Source organism: Haliaeetus leucocephalus, unplaced genomic scaffold, assembly GCF_000737465.1.
Source record: "Haliaeetus leucocephalus isolate CR32 unplaced genomic scaffold, Haliaeetus_leucocephalus-4.0 Scaffold984, whole genome shotgun sequence".
Lineage (NCBI taxonomy): Eukaryota > Metazoa > Chordata > Aves > Accipitriformes > Accipitridae > Haliaeetus > Haliaeetus leucocephalus.
Window position 1 is genome coordinate 14,422 of NW_010973420.1, and position 19,919 is coordinate 34,340.

Sequence of the window (19,919 nt, forward strand, 5' to 3'; positions counted from 1 at the left end):
AGCCGGCTGGTATGGGCTCGCTCTCTCTCGAACACAGGGGAAGCTCCCAGCAACTTCTTACAGAAGCCACCCCTGCAACCCCCGCCCCCGCTACCAAAACCTTGCCACATAAAACCAATACAGACATGCAAAAGGAAACCTCGAGAGAGCACACAGTGGGTATATTACACTCTGCGGTAACCGTGAGAATGGGCAACCAGAGGTTTTATATATGTGTCTGGACACACAGTAACCTGCTCAGCAGGAAGGGATCAATCAGAGCCTCACTGTAGCAATGCTGTGTTTCATGCCATGTGTCACGGTTACTGCATCACAGCAACCTCTTGTGGTAATTTTAATATTTCTAGCTCTATAGCCAATGGAGCTGGGCGCCAGGTGCCCACCAAAGCCGTTCTATCACTCCTCCTCCTCAGCTGGACAGGGGAGAGAAAATATAACAAAGGGCTTGTGGGTCGAGATAAGGACAGGAGAGATCACTCACCAATTACCGTCACGGCCAAAACAGACTCAACTTGGGGAAAATTAACTCAATTTATTACCAATCAAACAGAGTAGGGTAATGAGAAATAAAACCAAATCTCAAAACACCTTCCCTCCACCCCTCCCTTCTTCCCAGGCACAACTTCACTCCCGTATTCTCTACCTACCCCCCCCCAGCAGCGCAGGGGAACAGGGAATGGGGTTTACAGTCAGTTCATCACAGGTTATTTCTGCCACTTCATCCTCCTCAGGGGCAGGACTCGTCACACTCCTCCCCAGCTCCAGCATGGGGTCCCACCCACGAGAGACAGTCCTCCACGAACTTCTCCAACGTGGGTCCTTCCCACAGGCTGCAGTTCTTCACAAACTGCTCCAGCATGGGTCCCTTCCACGGTGTGCAGTCCTTCAGGAGCACACTGCTCCAGCGTGGGTCACCCACGGGGTCACAAGTCCTGCCAGAAAACCTGCTCCATGGGCTCCTCTCCACAGATCCGCAGGTCCTGCCAGGAGCCTGCTCCAGCGCAGAGTTCCCACGGGGTCACAGCCACCTTCAGGCACCCACCTGCTCTGGCGTGGGGTCCTCCCCGGGCTGCAGGTGGATATCTGCTCCACCGTGGACCTCCCTGGGCTGCAGGGGGACAGCCTGCCTCACCAGGGTCTTCTCCACAGGCTGCAGGGGAATCCCTGCTCCGGCGCCTGAAGCATCTCCTCCTCCTCCTTCTTCACTGACCTTGGGGTCTGCAGGGTTGTTTATCTTACATGTTCTCACTCTTCTCTCTAGCTGCCATTTCTGTGCCTCCCACAACTTTTTTTCCTTCTCTAAATATGTTATCCCAGAGGCGCTACCACTATCGCTGATTGGCTTGGCCTTGGCTGGCAGTGGGTCCGTCTCAGAGCCGGCTGGTATTGGCTCTGTTGGACACAGGGGAAGCTTCCAGCAGCTTCTCACAGAAGCCACCCCTGTAACCCACCCCCCCCGCTACCAAAAACCTTGCCACATAAAGCAAATACAGGAACGTGAGGAATGGTAGAACTGTGTTTAAAACCTCATCATAAGCGAGTTAATGTAAACAGGAGTCCCTGCCAGGTGAACGCAAATCTCTCCCTCTCTGTTCCCGATATTGGGATCCTAAAAAACGTAACCTTCACTTCTAATGTTGCCATCTGTGTAAAGATTTTCATTAAGAAAACAGACTGTATCAGTTATACTGGCAGCAGCCACAGTGAGCAGTTCATTGGCAGTGTGCAGGGCTCTAATCTATTGCTAGTCATCCCTTGCCATTAGGTTTCTTTACCAGCCATGCAGGAGAATTGTAGCAGGAACGAGACTTGAGCACGCTTCCCTGTTCTTCCAGCTCTTTTATCAATTCAGGAACAGGATGAATGGCATCAAAGGTGACTTGTATTGTGGGGTAAAGGGGCAGGACCTGGACCTCATGCCAGTGACCTGTTTGCAACAGATTAACAGTCAGGGATGTGTTGATGGGAGGTAAACTGTGGGGCAGAACATGTGGAGCCCCTACTTCCCATTTTCCCCATGAGTCCACTCTTGACTGACCCTTCTATACATCCATACCTAACCTGTCGTGGGGACCTAGAAGTAAGGCCAGACTGACCATTAGATAGATAGAATTAATTTAGCCCTGACCAGTGGGTCGGTAGTGATTTGCCATGATCTCCTCGGTTCGGTTGGGCTAGAGTTAATTTTCACAGGAAGCTGGGAGGGGCACAGCCAGGACAGCTGACCTGAACTAGCCAAGGGGATATTCCATACGGAGTGACACCATCCTCAGTATATAACTGAGGAGTGAGCTGGAGGGTGGTATCTTAGCAGGGGAAGAGGCGGACTGTCCGGTTCCAGGTGGTGAGCAGTTGCACTGTGCATCACTCATTTTGTATATTCTTTTATTAGTACTATTGTTGTTGTTGTAATTTCTCTCCTTGTGTTGTCCCTGTAAACTGTCCTTATCTCAACCCACGAGGTTCTATTTTTGTTTTTCTTTCTCCTTTCTGACTCTCCTCCCCACCCCAGCAGAGGGGGCAGGGAGGAGTGAGCCAGCAGCCTCCTAGTGCTTTGTTGCCGGCTGGGCTGAAACCACAACACATGACCACCTATAAGAGAAACTAATTGCTTGTGAAGTGGAGGCTGTCCTTTGTTACATGTCCTTATCTACCATCAATATTTGGGCTTCTGTGTCAATGAGGAATGCTATAAATTAACAATAACTAACTGCAACCATCAGCTCAGGTCTGGGAGCATCAGCAGTGGGAGCAGCAGCCCCGAGGATGTCCACTGGATCAAGCCCTGACCCCAGTTTTCCACCTATTGGCAGTCTAGATTCATTGCATGTTGGGGTCCACTTCTGCCTTGGTGAATTGCAAGAACTGGAAGAGGAACCATGCAATGACATGGGACACATAGGCACATCTAGGTTCCCACAGCTGAAGAGGGACATGCGTGACCTTTTTGCCGAGACCTGGCAGCTCTCCACGTACAGAAGGATTCATAATTCATCTGGGCAATCTCCCCAGGGCACAAAAACACTTGGAAGACCTTAGGAGGACCTTAAGTAAAATTGCACATGGATAAACTCTTGCTACATTGTCAATGTTATTCCTTCAAGGAAACAGATATCTAGAACTTACCTCCAGGATGCCCCCAGGGCTCAGAACCAGCATCCAGCCAAGAAGCTGGATAAGCACTGCCACACCAATCATCTAGAAGCAAGCATAGATGAGAAGTGTTTCCATTGCATGTTGGGCTCCACGTTCACCTTGGTGAACTGTAGGTACTGGAAGGGAGTCAGGTAACAACATGGCAGCCAGACGTAGGTACAGCTTATCAGCCTTTTAGCTGCTTGTGAACAGAGACAGCGGTATCTTTTGGTGTGTGTGTACCCACGCAGTAGGAACAGAACTGTAAGGCTCCCCGTGTGAAGCCAGAAAGGTACTTTGAGCCAAAATTACTTTTATGATCGTTTACATCTCTTGGTTAGACTCTTTCTGTTTGTTCCAGGCAGCAGGTAAGCACTAAAACTTGCTTGAAAGCTTTCACTAAAGGGCCCAAATGGTGTTATAATTTAAATAGATACTAAGAAACTAATTAGTGCTAGTAAGGGCTGCTGATTTAACAGTGGTGAAGATGAGGACTCAGTGCATAGGTTTATTACAAAGTACCCCAAAGTTTTAAACAGCCTTGCTGGAACACTCTGAGGCCAAGCCCTGTTTTCTCTTTGCAGTATCTCCACCTTCACAATTCTCATAACTCATAATAGTGCCTGGGGTGCACTGTTATGCTGGGGTATATCACCAGTGTCGAGATGGTAAATGTTCATATAAAAGTTTGTTGGGTTTTTTTTTCAACTTCATCAACAGCCCTGCAGAGAGGAGAAACAGCCAACAGGGTGTAGGGAAACCAAATAACTCTTAGCCCCTGCCCCTCTTGCCCTTGTGTTTGCATTGATTCTGCAACAAGGCAGGAGGCATTTTAGGAAAAGTGCAGTGAAAACAGAGCTGGCAGTGCTAATTTCACCCAAGAATGGGACATTCTTGAAGTGGTAAAATGCCTGCTGTTTTATTTTATCCATGGGAGGATTTTAAGAGTCCATTTTTGCTCTTAGCTGGCTGTGCCTTGTTCCCTGACATGGATTTACTGGGATGCTTTGGAGTTGGAGCCTCCCTTCTGGCATGCCAAGCCCTAGGGTGGGAGAGAAGCAGCACAACACCCAGTTAACAAACACACAGAGCACTAAAGGAGTTGCAGTGCAGTACTCTAGGACTTGGGTTATTTCCAGAGAAATTAACAAGTCAAATCAAAAGAAAAAAAGGAAAAGGGATGCTCTCAGGGTATTTGAGATAAAGTTCATCAGACCCATTTCATTAAAAATGAACCAGAGTAAGACCAAGTGTGAATTGGCATGGTGATTCAATAGAATTTATTTCTGGTTTTGAAAACTCCAAAAAGACATCTAAGCAGTTTGTTTCTCTTTCCATATTTCTAAATAGATGCAAGGTAAGAATAAGTCACTGACTAAAAATAAAAACAAGCCTCTTATCTTTTTGTACTCTTAAGTAGAAAGTGGGATGTGCTGCATTAATCAAGCCTTGACTGGAAGTCCTGTGTAGGTTGCGTGTACTGAAGAGGGAGACCTGATAAAGCCCTCCTTTCTCAGGCAATTTTCCCTCTCAGGAATTCTTCATCAAGAAACAGAAACCTTTGATAAGAAACTGTCACAGGGAATATCTTTGATGGGCTCTTACTTTCTATGTACACAGGAATCAAATTGTGATTTGCCAAGGCTTGCTTGAGACAGTTCCTAACTTTGCAGGTACCTAGTGCACCGTAGTAGAACAACAAAGTTTTATGGCCCCTAAATATTTTCTACTGTTGTCTGCATTACACCATGCATGTGCTCAGATCATGTATCTAAGTTTTGTCCCATTAGAGTTAGACAAGTCTATTTTTCAGCCCTATTGGTCATAGCCTGCTGTCAAGAGCTGTTAGAGTTAATAGAAATTGCAAAGGAGCAGAGGAGTTGCCAGATTATACGTCATCTGCCTCACAACCTGCAAAGCACTGCATTTGTACACCATCCGCCAAGTCAGCTCAGGGGTCCTGATGCCTGGATTTGCCTATGCCACAGTAAATCACAGCAAGCCTTCTAATTATTTGAGGAAACCAAGTATGAACCCTGATTATCTGTTGTCTTTTCTCCCCCCTTCCCTCAATGCTGTGGCACTATCAACCATGCATACAAAGCATCAAGATTAATCCAGTTTTGGGGCAAATCCTTCCTCAGTGCCTATGACCCGTCTTGCATGGGGTTATACAAAGGGGTTGTTCGTGTGCTGGGAACCATTCAACTGCATGCACTGGTTTGTCTGTCATCTAATGTCCAATAAAATATGCTGGTGAGATTAGTCTGTTACAGCTGCCAAGTGACATTCAGGGGTTTGGCTTTTTTTAAAATGCTTCCTGCATTTGACTTTACCAGCTTATACAATGGGACCAGTATTACTTGCTTGTTTAACATGGACCCTATGACTTAGTAGGATGTTCTAATATCATCTGACTTTGTAATTTTGATAGTATCACAGCATTACATGGCCTTGTTTGGAGATATTGTGACCTATTATGCTCTTTGTGGCCTAATCAGTAATAGGTCCTTAAGGTACAGAGCCTCTGCCATTGGAGTTGTAATTAATCAATCACATTTTTTAGGTGTGGAGGTCACTAATTCATTTTTTAAAAGGGTAGAAAGGAGGACCCTGGGAACTACTGACCTGTCAGCTTCACCTCTGTGCCTGAGGAGATCATGGAACAGATCCTCCTAGAAGCTATGCTAAGGCACATGGAGGTGAGTCAAGACAGCCAGCATGGCTTCACGAAAGGCATGTCTTGCCTGACCAACATAGTAGCCTTCTATGATGGAGTGACTACATCAGTGGAGAAGAGAAGAGCTACAGATGTCATCTATCTGGACTTCTGTAAGGTCTTTGACATGGTCCCCCACAACATCCTTCTCTCTAAATTATAGAGATATGGATTTGATGGGTGGACTATTTGGTGGATGAGGAATTGGTTGGATGGCCACATCCAGAGGATAGTGGTCAACGGCTCAATGTCTGGATGGAGATCAGTGATGAGTGGTGTCCCTCAGGGGTCCATACTGGGACCAGTGCTGTCTAATATCTTCATCAATGACACAGGCAGTGGGATCAAGTGCACCCTCAGCAAGTTTGCAGATGACATCAAGCTGAGTGGTGCAGTTGACACGCCTGAGGGACAGGATGCCATTCAGAGGGACTTTGGAGGACGTGGGCCCATGTGAACCTCATGAGGTTCAACAAGGCCAAGTGCAAGGTCCTGCACCTGAATCAGGGCAACCCCCATTGTCAATACAGGCTGGGGGATGAAGGGATTGAGAGCAGCCCTGGCTGGAAGGACTTGGGGGTACTGGTGGATGAAAAGCTGGACATGAGATGGCAATGTGCGCTCGCCACCCAGAAAACCAACCATATCCTGGGCTGCATCAAAAGAAGTGTGGCTAGCAGGTCAAGGGAGGGGATTCTGCCCCTCTCTCTGCTCTGGTGAGACCCCACCTGGAGTACTGCACCCAGTTCTGGAGCCCTCAGCACAGGAAAGACAGGGACCTGTTGGAGCAGGTCCAGAGGGGGGCCATGAAGATGATCAGAGGGATGGAATACCTCTCCTGTGAGGAAAGGCTGTGAGAGACTTGGGATTGTTCAGCCTGGAGAAGAAAAGGCTCCGGGGAGACATTATTGCAGCCTTTCAGTACTTAAAGGGGACTTATGAGAAAGATTGGGAAAGACTTTTTAGTAGGGCCTGTTGCGATAGGACAAGGGGTATGGTTTTAAACTGAAAGAGGGTAAATTCAGACTGGATGGAAGGAAGACATTTTTTACGATGAGGGTGGTGAAACGCTGGAACAGGTTGCCCAGAGAGGTGGCAGATGCCCCAGCCCTGGAAACATTCAAGGTCAGGTTGGACGGGGCTCTGGGCAACCTGATGTAGTTGAAGATGTCCCTGCTCATTGCAGGGGGGGTTGGATTAGATGACCTTTAAAGGTCCCTTCCAACCCAAACCATTCTATGATTCTATGTGTTTCTGTCTGTCTCTTCACACAGCACAGTAGCAAGGCTGTTTAACCTAGACCTGAGAAAAGAGCCTGAGACTGCTGGCGTTTCAAAGCACTGTACACAGCTGTGAATCCTTATTCAAGTATCTGAGATAATTTATTAAAAAATGGGATGATAATAGCGACTGCAGAAAGCTATTTTTCCTTCAGCACAGACTTCCATTTTTTCAACTACTATAATGCAAATCAGTGTGACTGAAATAGGAGCCCAAATAATCTGTACCTTGTTCTGTTTCTCTAAGCGTCTGTGATTTCTAGTTAGGTTTTTTGTGCACCACTGCATCTTAGGGTTGGAAAAGGTCAAAGTGATCAAATTTCAGCTGAGTCGGGAGAAACATGAGCTTTAAGAGGGCCTAAATGACACACTTCATGGGGCTAGAGTTGGGTTCTGATCTCCTCCCTCTGCAATAATTTCATACCAAAGACAGAAACCTAAATCAGCATGTGCAAGAATTCACCTCTTCTGCTACTTAAAAGCATACAGGCAAGCAAATGCAGCACAGATCCTGCAGTGGAGATCCGCAGCAGAGAAATAGCTTGTTCTTCACCTCCTTATGCTTCAGAAGAAAGGTCCGAGATACACAAGGGGAAAGAGTAATGCATATGCATTACATGAGAACTGAATGAAGGGCCATAGTTAAAGTGTGCTATTGGGTAGGCACAATTTTTGCCAAAATTGTGGTTTTGTCAGATAGGTGATACTAGACATACTGCTAGATGTTTCAGTTCCTTGCTTACCTGTCCTTGATAAGATGCTCTCTCTTAAAATATCAAATCCTTAATATAAACCCAGTAAATGTAATGGATTGGCATTTTTACGATCCATAAAAGGGGTGACTATTTTGCTATCCATGTTTATGCATGCATGCCTTTGAACAACAGAACCTATGGCCAGCTAGATAAAGAAAGGTGCATGCCACATGATAATTACAAAGAGAATCTTCTGCACTACGTAGTTAAATCACTGATGCTTCCCTTTGACCACAGTTCCTGAATTACTAACCTCAACAAAATTTAATTAGAACAACACAACAGCCACAGAATAAGCTTGTCAAAGGGCACGTGGGCATTATAAAATGCTGTTCCCCTTCGTGAGTCACAGACCCTTATAAAACTTGCAAATAACCTTGCAAAGGAACAGCAGTGCTTAAAGATCAGCTTTGCATATCCTAAAAAAAGGGGTGGTTTATATTACTCAAGCTCTTGTGGCTAATCATGTTAATTCAAGCAATGGTTAAGGGCCATTGAGTTAATAATGATGGGTAATCTGCAATTACCATCTTGAATATTCCTCCTTAGAAAGACCTCAATTATGTCTGGTCAACTTCAGAATAATTAACTGAACAAACCTTAACTAAGGACTTGAACTGCTTCATTCTGTGCCCTTACATAGCAGCATGTCTGCTCTGTAACTAGTGCTGCACTATTTAGGATTAGTCCAGTCCTTCTCCCATTTGGAGCAATTGCATTTGTCACAAATTAATCTGATTGATTGCTCTAAACAGGCAGTGCAATTTAGGATGTTACAGGCAAACAGGGCTCTCTGGAAAGCATGTAGGCTGGCAGGGATGACCAAGACCTTGACATAATAGACAAGATACAAAGAGACAAGGTATAATATCTTTTTTCTGTCAGGATCTGAGAAATATGTGTTAGCTATGTTAGCTTATGTTCTTAAAACAAATCTATTTCTTGATTTTATTAAAGAGACAGAATGAAATTAAATATCAGGCATTCAAAAGGAGTCAGAATTTGCTGTAGTTTTCTATGCTTAGGTGAATAGTTACAATTTAATTCAGCCCATAAACACTAAGGCTGGAAAAGTGTCTGCTTGAAACAATGGGAATTTTTGATGTGTGTTTCATGGGGGCCAGGATGCCTCCCTGGGGAGGAGGGATGAGGAGATGTTTTGTTTATTTGTATTGCTGTTTGCCCTTTCTCCTTTCTGTTTTTACTTCTAAAGACCTTTAGCAAACAATCAAAATTAAAATGAGAAAAGCTTTAAATAATATAATATTGGAAATAATGGTTTATTTGGTTTAACAGTTTTGTAATTGATAATACAGCAATGCTCTGCGTTCAGCAGCCTCACAGAGAATTGGAGCATAAGCATGTAGGGTTTTGGTTAAGCCTTTAAGGGGTTTAGGACATACACTATACAATAAAGGAGACAATACTTAAATGGCCCTATGGACATATGCCAAACACTCAGATTATCTGATAACAAAAACTTGTTACCAGTGAAAGGTACTAGTTCCCACCCCCTGAGCATGGCCCGCCCGCACATGGGCTTATCAGACACTGGGAATTACTGTGCAGAAGACAGTTGTGTTCAACAGTATTTTCAGTAACCAGGATATACTGGAAGGTCCTGGGTTTTAAACACTTGAAGTCATGTATTTTTGCTGAGTAATCATAAAAGAATTTTTCAATGTCTGAACGAATGCTGGTGAGCAAGGGAAGAGCCAGAGTGAATACTGATAGAGCAGGATGCTCGCTGAATGCATCACTGGGGCTTAAGACCAGACTTGTCTGTACCTAGAGGTTGAAGCCAAATAATGGGCAAATACACACTTTGCTAAAGTCTGGAGCTATTTAAAACTCAATTGATCAGTTCTGCCGGGAAAAAAAGAATAGGTTTGGGGGGGTTGCTTTTGATTTGATCCATTATCTCTCAAACCACTACTGCTTCTGATCAAGCAGAAATGGGATCTAAATATGTCACACTACCCAGCTGCTTATAACTTGAGCAAAAGTAAGTTAAAAACTGGGGGGAGCCTTATTATTCACTTTGCTCAGCCATGCTGTCATCACTGGTATGGAAAATGGGTTTGTTCAATTTACACATGCAATTTTTGACAGGCGTAGCAGACAGGAGTTAATGGGGTTTAACTGCTGACAATCCTCTTGGCAACTGTCAAGTTCCTTACCCCCAGTTCAGGACTTCTTACTGGTTCAGGACTCTACTGTGCAGTGTGGATGGCAGTGCCCAATAGTGGCCCTGCGTGTGGGGAGGGCAAGGTGAAACACTTCTGAAATAAAATTCTGAATGACAAAATAGAATATAAAGAGCAAAAGAATAATAATTAAAAAAATTACGTATTCTGATTTAAAAAAAAACTTGGAAAATTGGCTGACTGGAAGCAATTGAGGGACATAAAGTAGTCAAGTAAAAAGCAATTTCAGGTAATCTCTGGAGAGTCCTGCTGGGATGAACTAATTCAGTGTCTCAGTTAATGCAGCAAGCGATGAACAGAGACAGCTGAAAAGCCAGAGCATATTCATTTCAGCTAATTCTATTATAGAAAGGGAACATGTAGCCTAATCTCCAGCAGGACCAGAAGAGCAGCTGAGGGAACTCATCTGCCCCCATAAGCACCTCCAGAACTTTTTTGGTGTACCCTAATGAAGTAGAGGAGCCCAGGATCAGAGGGAAAGCATCAGCAGCCTTGCACTATGCTGGAGCAGAGGTCCTCTCCCACAAGTCAGTCAAGAACTGACGATGGAGACACAAAATGACATAAGACTGAGATTAGTAAAGAATGGAAGAGATACAGAGCCATATTAACCAGGTACTTGGTGGCAGATGACTTCCATTTGGTGAATAGTTCTTATTGTAAGTTGGAAGGACAATACTGACATACATGTACATGTTAGGCTTTTCTATGCCAACAGGCACACAGCAAAAGACCTGGGCCTCAGTTTACGTAGCCCCGTGAAACCTTTTCCTTCCTACTGCCAAATGTATAGAAGACCTCCAGACATGGAGAGGCCGAATGATTTATAGGTAAGTTTAGAAATACATGCATGAGAGAGAGTAAGAAGTAATACTAACTTCAGAAAGGAAGTGGTGGAATTTTGTTTTCCTTGATTCAAATTTTAAGATAAGGCAAGGAAACAGGAAGAAGATGTTTGTAATTGTCAAGCCTATTTGAAAACACAGAGCCATGCTGCATCACCTTTCTTGGGAAGCTATAGAGACATGCTAACATAGCCTAACCATTTTGTAAGGTACAGAATGATCAGACCTCTGTGGACCTCATCATCATCACATTATTTCTCTCTTCCTCTCTTTTTCTGTATGTATATATGTATGTGTATATATAAAAAGAGTGTGTATAAAAATACCCAATTTCATACCAAAGCAAGAAAATCTTCCCATTTGGGTGGGTTATTCTGCAATTCCCACTTTTTTGTGAAACATCTCTTGCCGGCAGGTACAGCAGGCAGAACTCTGAGACACCACAGTACTGGCACGTTTGGGGACTGACACCAGCAAAATAGCTGCTTATGAGCTCAAGGGAAAAACTTTTATTATAAAACAAATTAACTAATGGATATTATAAACTGAAAAGATTAAAACATACCTGATCTGTGAACCTTTTACCCCTCATTCAAACAATGGTCTCCGAATGCTTTTGAAACTTTCTCACCAGTATCAGTTTATCAGCAGCTGGCTGCAAACCACAAGCCACAGAGCCAGGCACAAGCTCCTTAGAGGTTGGAGGGGGCATTTGCATGGGCATTTAAACTCTGATCCAGCCATACCCTGCAGCTGTACTAATGACCTTGAGAAAGGACAAGCCCTAAACACTAATAATTAGGGTTTCCAAGGCCATTGGTTTCTCCCAGATGGTCATTAATCCCCAGAAAATGTGTGCTGTGTGTCAGTTGTTAATGCCTAATTAACCCCATAATGGCAATACCTCTGCCATAGCTACAGGTTTTCTGTTCCCCCTTAAATGTATAGAAGACCCTGATACTTCTCAATCAAGGCATATGCTTTCCAAGAGGCACAGCAGACTGTAGCCTGTCAATTATACTCCAATTACTGGGAAAAAAGATCCCTGTGGAGTATAGATATGTCAGATGACACCTTGTACAGCTGCAGGAAATGCATTAGTCGTTTGTCGTGGTTTAACCTCAGCCAGCAACTAAGCACCACGCAGCTGCTCACTCACTCCCCACCCCACCCCCCCCCCCGGGATGGGGGACTGTCCTGGGTTCAGTTGAGACAGAGTTAATTTTCACAGGAACACGGGAGGGGGCACAGCCAGGACAGCTGACCTGAACTAACCAAGGAGCTATTCCAGACCATGTGCCATCATGCTCAGTATATAAATGGGGAGCGGGCTGCGGGGGGCTCTCGGCTTTTGGTGGGGGAAGTGGTGGTTCTGGGTGGTGAGCAGTTGCACTGTGCATCACTTGTTTTGTATATTCTTTTACTAGTACTGTTGTTAACTTCTTTTTTTGTGTGTTATCCCTGTAAATTGTCCTTATCTCAACCCACAAGGTTCTGGTTTTTTTCTTTTCTCCTTTCCGATTCTCCTCTGAATCCCACTGGAGTGGGGCGGGGAGGAGTGAGCAGGCGGCTGCATGGTCCTTTGTTACCGGCTGGGCTGAAACCACGACAGGGACAGAATCAGAAGGAAAAAGGTAAAACTTGTGGGTTGGGATAAGAACAGTTTAATAGGACAGAAAGGAAGAAACTAGTAATGATAATAATAACAATAATAAAATTACAATCATAATAATAAAGTATTGGAATATACAAAACAAGTGACGCACAATGCAATTGCTCACCACTTGCTGATCAGTGCCCAGTTAGTTCCTGAGCAGCGATCCCCCCAGTTTATATACTGGGCATGTCATATGGTCTGGAATACCCCATTGGCCAGTTTGGGTCAGCTGCCCTGGCTGTGTCTCCTCCCAACTTCTTGTGCCCCTCCAGCCTTCTTGCTGGCTGGGCAGCAAAAGCTGAAAAATCCTTGACTTTAGTCTAAACATTACTTAGCAACAACTGAAAACATCAGTGTGTTATCAACATTCTTCTCATACCTAGCTCAAAAACATAGCACTATACCACCTGCTAGGAAGACAATTAACTCTATCCCAGCTGAAACCAGGACAAACACTTCGAAAAAGAGTGGGAGTTTTTCTCTGGCATAGGCTACATATACTGAATAGCACAGAAGATTTTAAGTCGTTTTTACCTAGCCTGTAGGTCATGAATTTTCCCTGATCTACTTGTTCATCTAAACTTTGAATTAGCTTCAGTGGAACTGGAATTAGGTTTGGAAATTATCTGGCTTAAGTTTAAAACCTCTTCAAGCATACCAGCCCTACCTAAACCCCATCTTAAGATTCCTGGATGAAGTATCTGAGTTCCAAGGCATCACATCCATGGCAACCTACCCTATCAAATGGAACTTTTTGAATTTGGATAGCCAGGTAGAAACGTGAGAGCTTTTCTCCCAGATGCACCGATCCCCACCATACTGATGCAGAAGAATTGGATGCCACCATTTTAAGGAACTTTTTGTAAAATGGTGAGAAGTCAGACAGCCTGTGGCTCAGACCTTGGTACAAAATAGCATAGATCTGCCAGACTGTCCACTAGATGGAAGTGTTTTCCGGTACAGGATCACGCCTTGCAAGGACAGAACAGTCACACGGACTTGAGAGGCCACAAAAAGCCATCCCAAAGTTTGAGCAGAGCACAGCAAGGGGGACCTGCACCACACTTCAGGCACTCGTTTGCCCACAGTTGGTACACTGCCGTCCTTTTGGTCCCGCTATTGTGTTACAAGACCTGCACAGAGACTCCAGCAGTGCTGTGTGAACAGTGAGGGCAGGGAACGGCAACAGTCAGTGAAAACCAAACAGGCAACAATCTTTTTTTCAGCTTTTCCTGCAGCAGTCATCACCTGAAATCCAAGAGAGAGTTTTTTCCCTTTTGTCTGTTTCTGCTATCCTCTCCCCAATTATTTCTTTATTCCTGCCCTCTTTTTTTCTTGTCTTTCAAAAGACCAAGTACTGTATAAACATTGTGTTCATTATTACAGCCACTTCTGGGAGCTGCACAGTTGCTCCTTCTGTTATAACTGCTCTGTGCTCTCTTGGCATGTTCTGTGTTCCCATACTTAAATTATTTTTCCTTTTTCATAATCCTTCCAGAAAAGCTTGGCTCCTTGAGCAATTGCTCTTACCTTTGTCTCCTTGTTAATAATCTCCACACCCTCTTTTTTCTGCACTCTTGTCTCAGGTCCGATCATGCTTACCTTCAATTGGAAACACCCTAAGGTTAGGGAGTATGTGTAATTATGAAAGGGATGATTAAATCTCATTACTCTGAAGAAAATACAGTTCATAATGTTCTTAAGAAGCCAGGCGAATGTATATTGAATCAATGATGCTATAGGGAGAGGAAAGAATTACTATATGACATTTTTGCCTTTACAAAATCAGTCTCAAATAAAGCTTATTTTTGTCCAAAACCTGGATAAATCCCTTATAATCTTATGCTGTCTTTATTCTAAAAAAAAAAAAAATCTCTGTGGCAAGCTGCCATGTTGGATTCTTTACTACAGAAGAACACCATGTGCTGCTAAAACTGTGCTTGAGACAACAAAATGCAAGTGTCATGATTGGAAAAAAATGATGGGATCAAGAGCCATACCCACGTACAATTGACACCATCATTGGTCTAAGGCAGCCTTCCTCTTATAGCTACTATTTCCTTAGTTACTGGCAGGACAGATGCAACCATCTGAGAGAGAAGCATTAAGCAATAGGTCAAAAATGTTAGCAAAACACTTTGAAGGTTCACAATGTACTGGTAAAAAAGGCTTGTCCTCATCACAGTTGGTGAGGATTAATTTCAGTGACTTTGTGCTGAAGTACCTCGCACCCACAAACTTTTTTTCCTTGATTTTTTTTTTTTTTTAAGAACTAAGTATTTGGAGGAATCATTTGGCACTTGAACATATGATTAAGCCCATTTATAGTGATGCAAGACCTACTGGCTTTCAACAAAGTAGGTGTGGAGGCATCTCTCTTGCAATGCAGCTGTTTCTCACTGGTCAGGTCTTCCCACTTTCACGCTGCTCTGCTGAGCCCCATATTTTCACCTGCATTCCCTCTGTGATGACAGGTCTTCCTAGGCAGCTGCAGCTTCCCTTTCTGAGTGTTAAGCACTAGGGTTTGTCCTCTCTGACATTTGCTTTCCCACCTTCCAGTACTTTGGATTATCCGGCAGCTTCAGGGACATCTGTCCTGGCAAATGTGGCTGGCAGGTCTCGGGGAGTCAGGAACCACCATCACTCTATGTGTATCTCGAAATAGATAGCATAACAAATACAAGATAGTGGATGAGTGGGGTTTAGCTGGAATAACAGTGAAACAAAGAAGTTCTGGCACTGACAACAAGAATGTTAACAACAGCAAAAGAGTTTTAGGAGCGTGTGCAAGGTACCCAGTTACGAAGGGAAATAGGTGAGATCCCACCACCAGCTGCTGCAGTTTGTAGGTTTCCTAATTGCTGCCCAAATTCTTGCACCACCCAATTTGCACAAAAATTGTTGTTTTCTCTCTCTATTTTTTCTTTTTTCCTACTGTGACATCAGCATAATGAAAAGAGGGGACAGAGAGCAGAGTGGGAAATGGCTGCCATGTCACATGGAGAGACAATCCAGATCCCAGGGGCGCAGAAGTTTTGAAAACATGACTTTGTCCACATGCAGAAGTCCGAAAGGTCTGAATGCATACAGCACAAGGCAGCAATTCCTCCTGTGCTGCCCAAGCAAAGTGCTGAGGATGTCTTTCAAAATCTCACAGTACTGAGCAGCTGCGGTGATCCTGCAAGAAAGGATGCTGGGGTGGGTAAGCCCTGCTTGCCCACCCGCTCCTGCTGATCCAGCGACAGGGAGACAGAAAACCTGCAGAAAATAAGCGTGCCCTGAGATATTTATATAGCCTAGGTATGGTCACAAAGCAGGGGTCATGCAGTGAAGCATCTGAAGTGGGAATATGAGGAATGTAAACATGCAGGAGAAAGAATATAGCAAGAGTTGAACTAAGGGCTTTGATGACAAAGCCCTTGTAAAGGAGGTTGTGGTCAGCTGCAAGTGTTTCATCTAAAGGTAGGGCTGGGCCTTTTAAAGATTCACTGGACAGGCAAGCAGCATGAAGGAATGGCAGAAAAAAAACCTGAATAGAAAAGGAATTCGGCCCGGCAAGTATAGCTGCATGGGATCAGTCTCACTGGAAACATCATCTATCTGCCAGAAGTGGAGAAGGAGGAAAGGGCAACCTTAGCATCTGTTTCTCAAAATAATCTGTTTCCACTCAGTTTACGTAGACTATAAATAGTTTAGTAGAGTACAGACTCTTGAAGTAGGAGAATGAGGAGGCCATGGTATAAAGTGTCATTGAGATGTCTCCAAGGGTATCTCACAAACCTCAGTTTTCTAATTGACTTTCTTAGTTCTCACTCTCACCTCAGATCTTCTCATTGGGAAATTACACTGTAACCAGAGCCAGCTGCAGAACTAGGTGAAAAATCTCAGGGAAATCATCCCTTTCTTTTGCTGTTTATTTTATCAGTATTTGGGGAAATGTGGAAGTTTCAGTTCTGTCCAAGCTGAATCACTGGCATAGAAAAATCTATAACAGTGATGTGCAGACATAAGCTGTCTATAGCCAGCACATATACCCTAGGGAGTTAACAATGTATTTGCTTGTTTACAGAAGCAGTAAAAACAGAGTCTTCATTTCACCCCACAAATGTTTTATTTGCATGGAGAATTTTGGCACATGGTAAGTGTTTGGACCATGTGATAAATACAGCTTATATTCCATTTTTATATTTTATTCTAACTTTGCATATAAAAGCCATGGGGTTTACATTTTTTCAATTTGTCTCCTTCTACCTCATCCTTCATTATTTCCTTCAGAGTGACATTGGTTCCCAGGCTGAAGATGTTCATGATTCAATCTCAGCTCTTTTCTAAAGGGAATAAATGCAAGCATCTCTATGCAAATTGCAACCTTCTGGTTGGTATCTTCTAAGTCAGCAGAAGAACTCAAAATACCTAATTACAGTTGCTCTATATGCTAGTTAAAAGTGTGTATGAATCTTCTAAAAGTAGGAATGCTCCTGGCTTTGCACCACCTTCTAAGACTTGGGTGGGGAATCCATTCTCCTTTCTCCCTCCTATACTGCCACTTCAGTATTTCCTTTCTGTTTGCTTGTGCTGCAGCATCAGGGTAACAGCCACAGCCACGTGAGTAATTCAGTTAGGGGATACCCTGGCTTTATTCTCTGGAAAGAAGCTGTGGAAAACAAGATATAGAAATTATATGGGCCAGGCTCAGGATAATGCTCTCTTTACTCTGTTTGCGCTTTCCTGTTAGGTCAACAGGCAGTTGAGTTGGTTAGCAAGAGCTGTCGAAGCAAGGTCAGTTGTAAGCCTCCAGCCTGGCGTGCCTCTTTGCTACTGACCAGAGCTCAGATGTCGTGCACGGGGGCAGATTCGCTTATCTTAGGGGCCAGTTTGGGGTGGTAGGGTGACAGGTTTTTACACAGTGCAAGTAGAAGAAATTACATGTGTTGTCTGAAGGTGCCTTTAACATGGGCATGTCATCACAGTTGGGCAAATGGTAGAGAGGCCATTGCATGCTAGCGATTCTGCCTGAACAGGGGGCAGGAGCAGCAAAGTGGGAGATATTACCCAGAGAGGCTGGGAGTAGCTGAACCAAGCTATGGAGACCTGATCTTCCAGTAGGATGTTGGACTGTGTTCCCCCCCCAGGTGCATCCTTCCAACCTGCCCTCCCGTGACCCAGGGCTGGGCTCAGGTCTCGTGCCTGCAGGAGAGGCTGGAGGGGCAGCCTGTGCCCCAGAGACTCTCTGTCTGTCAGAGTCCTCTATCCCTGGACCAGTAAGTCTCCTCCAGCCTGTTCAGATATCTTTGTGCACAGCTGTTCAGTGTGAGTCCTTCAGCTAGTGTTACTCAGGGAGCAATAATCCTTCTTCCAGGGCAGAGCATCTGCACTGTATACATGCAAAGCTCCATGAGAAGCTGTAAAAGTGATGTGTTGTCTGGGGAATTGGAGCAGCAGTTAGCCTCCGTGGGTAGCGCCTGTGCTGACCCTTTTCTTCTTTCTTTTGTACTTATAGAAGAGAAGAAAATATATTTAGTTCCTGCTCCTGCTGCTGCAATCCATTAACTGCCTTCCACTTCACAGATGGGTGCTATTTTCCTTAGGGGAAAGTGATGCAATAAACACGCTTTGAATAATAAAAGCTCTCTACTCCATTAACTGCTTTTTGAGTTACACCTTTGGGGAGAGATTTTCAAAGGTACTTCATGAGGTCCAGTTTCTCCCTCTACTTTTGAAATCTTTCTCTCTTACTGTACAGGCTCCAGGAGTGTCTGGGTCACCCAATACAAATAAGAGCAGGGTCTTGGCTTGGGCCATCTTTCTTCTCAGATAACCTGGCTGCAATGCTCCAGTGGGTGAGTTGTTCGTGAGCACCACCTTGAGTTATTGCTTGACTGTTTACACCAGACCAAAAACGTGGTAGGTAAAAAAATCTTTTTACAGGGGAAATATGTTGTGCTGTAGAGAAGGAAAAGGAGGTACTTTTCCTTCTCCAGAAAGCATACAGTCATCCAATTACTAGAGAGAGTAGGGGATATATTATTTGAAGGGTTCAGTGAAATTAAATTTTAGTCTTGTCTCTGAAACAACTCAAACTTTTTTTCTTTTATAATACATTTATTGCTGAGAAGCATATTCTAGAGATTAGAGTAGGAAACTGATTTTCTTGGACCTCCTCCTAGTTGAGTGCGTTGTAACTACCTGCCAAAAGGCAGTTTCAAAGCATGTTCTCTGTACCTGGCTTATGGGTCCATGTCCCTATGTTCACTGGATGTACTGTGTATCTGCAGCTCCCACTGACTTTAGTACTACTGAGCATGCAGAGCTGGGGGGATGGAAATTCCAAACACAAAGCACCCAGAATCCAGAGCCATTCGCAGAAATGAATATATACTTCCATGTGAAAGGTGTTATACTTCACAGTTGTTACATGGCTATCCACATAGATATCAAGCTATATAAATAGTAGTTATATATATGAAACATTGAAATAATCATTATGTAGTTTTGTGAACCAAATGTGAAGCATACCTTTCAGCAAAGCATAGCTTTCAGCAGAGCATTTGCTTTCAGGGCTTTTTTACCTGCAGTTTGTATTTCATGAGTCTGACTCACCTTTTCCACAAAAACCAAAATGTACTTACCAGCCACTCTCAAAACCAAATTTCCTATGTTGTAAGAGGGTCTCTTTCATGGTCTTAAAGAATAACAACCCCTTCCCTATATAGGTACCTTATATGAATACAGGATGTACAGGACATGCTGTCAAGAGCACAGGAGTTAGTCTCCAAACAATAAAAGGTCAGTCCTGCAGCGACATTTCATTTGGGTGTGCAATGTAATAAAAGAAGGTATACTGAGTTATACAATTTCCTTTAGGCTGATTTAGTTTTAAGTTAAATGCCATGATGTATGTCAAGTTAATGTGCTTTTATCTGATTATGTTGAACTGGGAGACAATATCCCCTTCCTCACTGGATTAGCAATAGTTAAGGAACAAAATAAAACACTTCTCTAGCCATGCTCACTCCTGCATAATCATGCAAACACTTAGGTAAGGAATTTTACTCATGTCAGTAAGATCTTTGAAGTTATTCAAATACAGAACTGTTTGCAGAAATTGACCTGTGGTTTGCCTATCAGAGTTGCAGCTGGAGACAGATACTTCTGGTCAAAATGCTGCTTTCTTTGGTCCTAGCTTGGGCCTAATTTTTGACATCTCCTGATTCCTAAATACATGTTCAAAGCCCAACTTGATGATTCCAGTTGGTTTATTTAATTTTTCTTATTGTTTATTTCTTTGTACTGAATTATACTGTTGTTATGGGTTTGTGTG

At 43.8% G+C, this 19,919-nt stretch overlaps 1 protein-coding gene across 1 annotated transcript in view; it reads left to right on the top strand.

Moving 5' to 3' along the window:
• The window catches only part of LOC104842241 (antigen-presenting glycoprotein CD1d-like), a 36,479-nt gene that overhangs the window by 11,772 nt on the left and 4,788 nt on the right, over positions 1 to 19,919 (top strand). Inside the window, exon 6 of the mRNA XM_010584466.1 lies at positions 18,342 to 18,438. Coding sequence (XP_010582768.1) covers positions 18,342 to 18,438 — 97 coding nt within the window. The remainder of the gene's footprint in view (positions 1 to 18,341; positions 18,439 to 19,919) is intronic.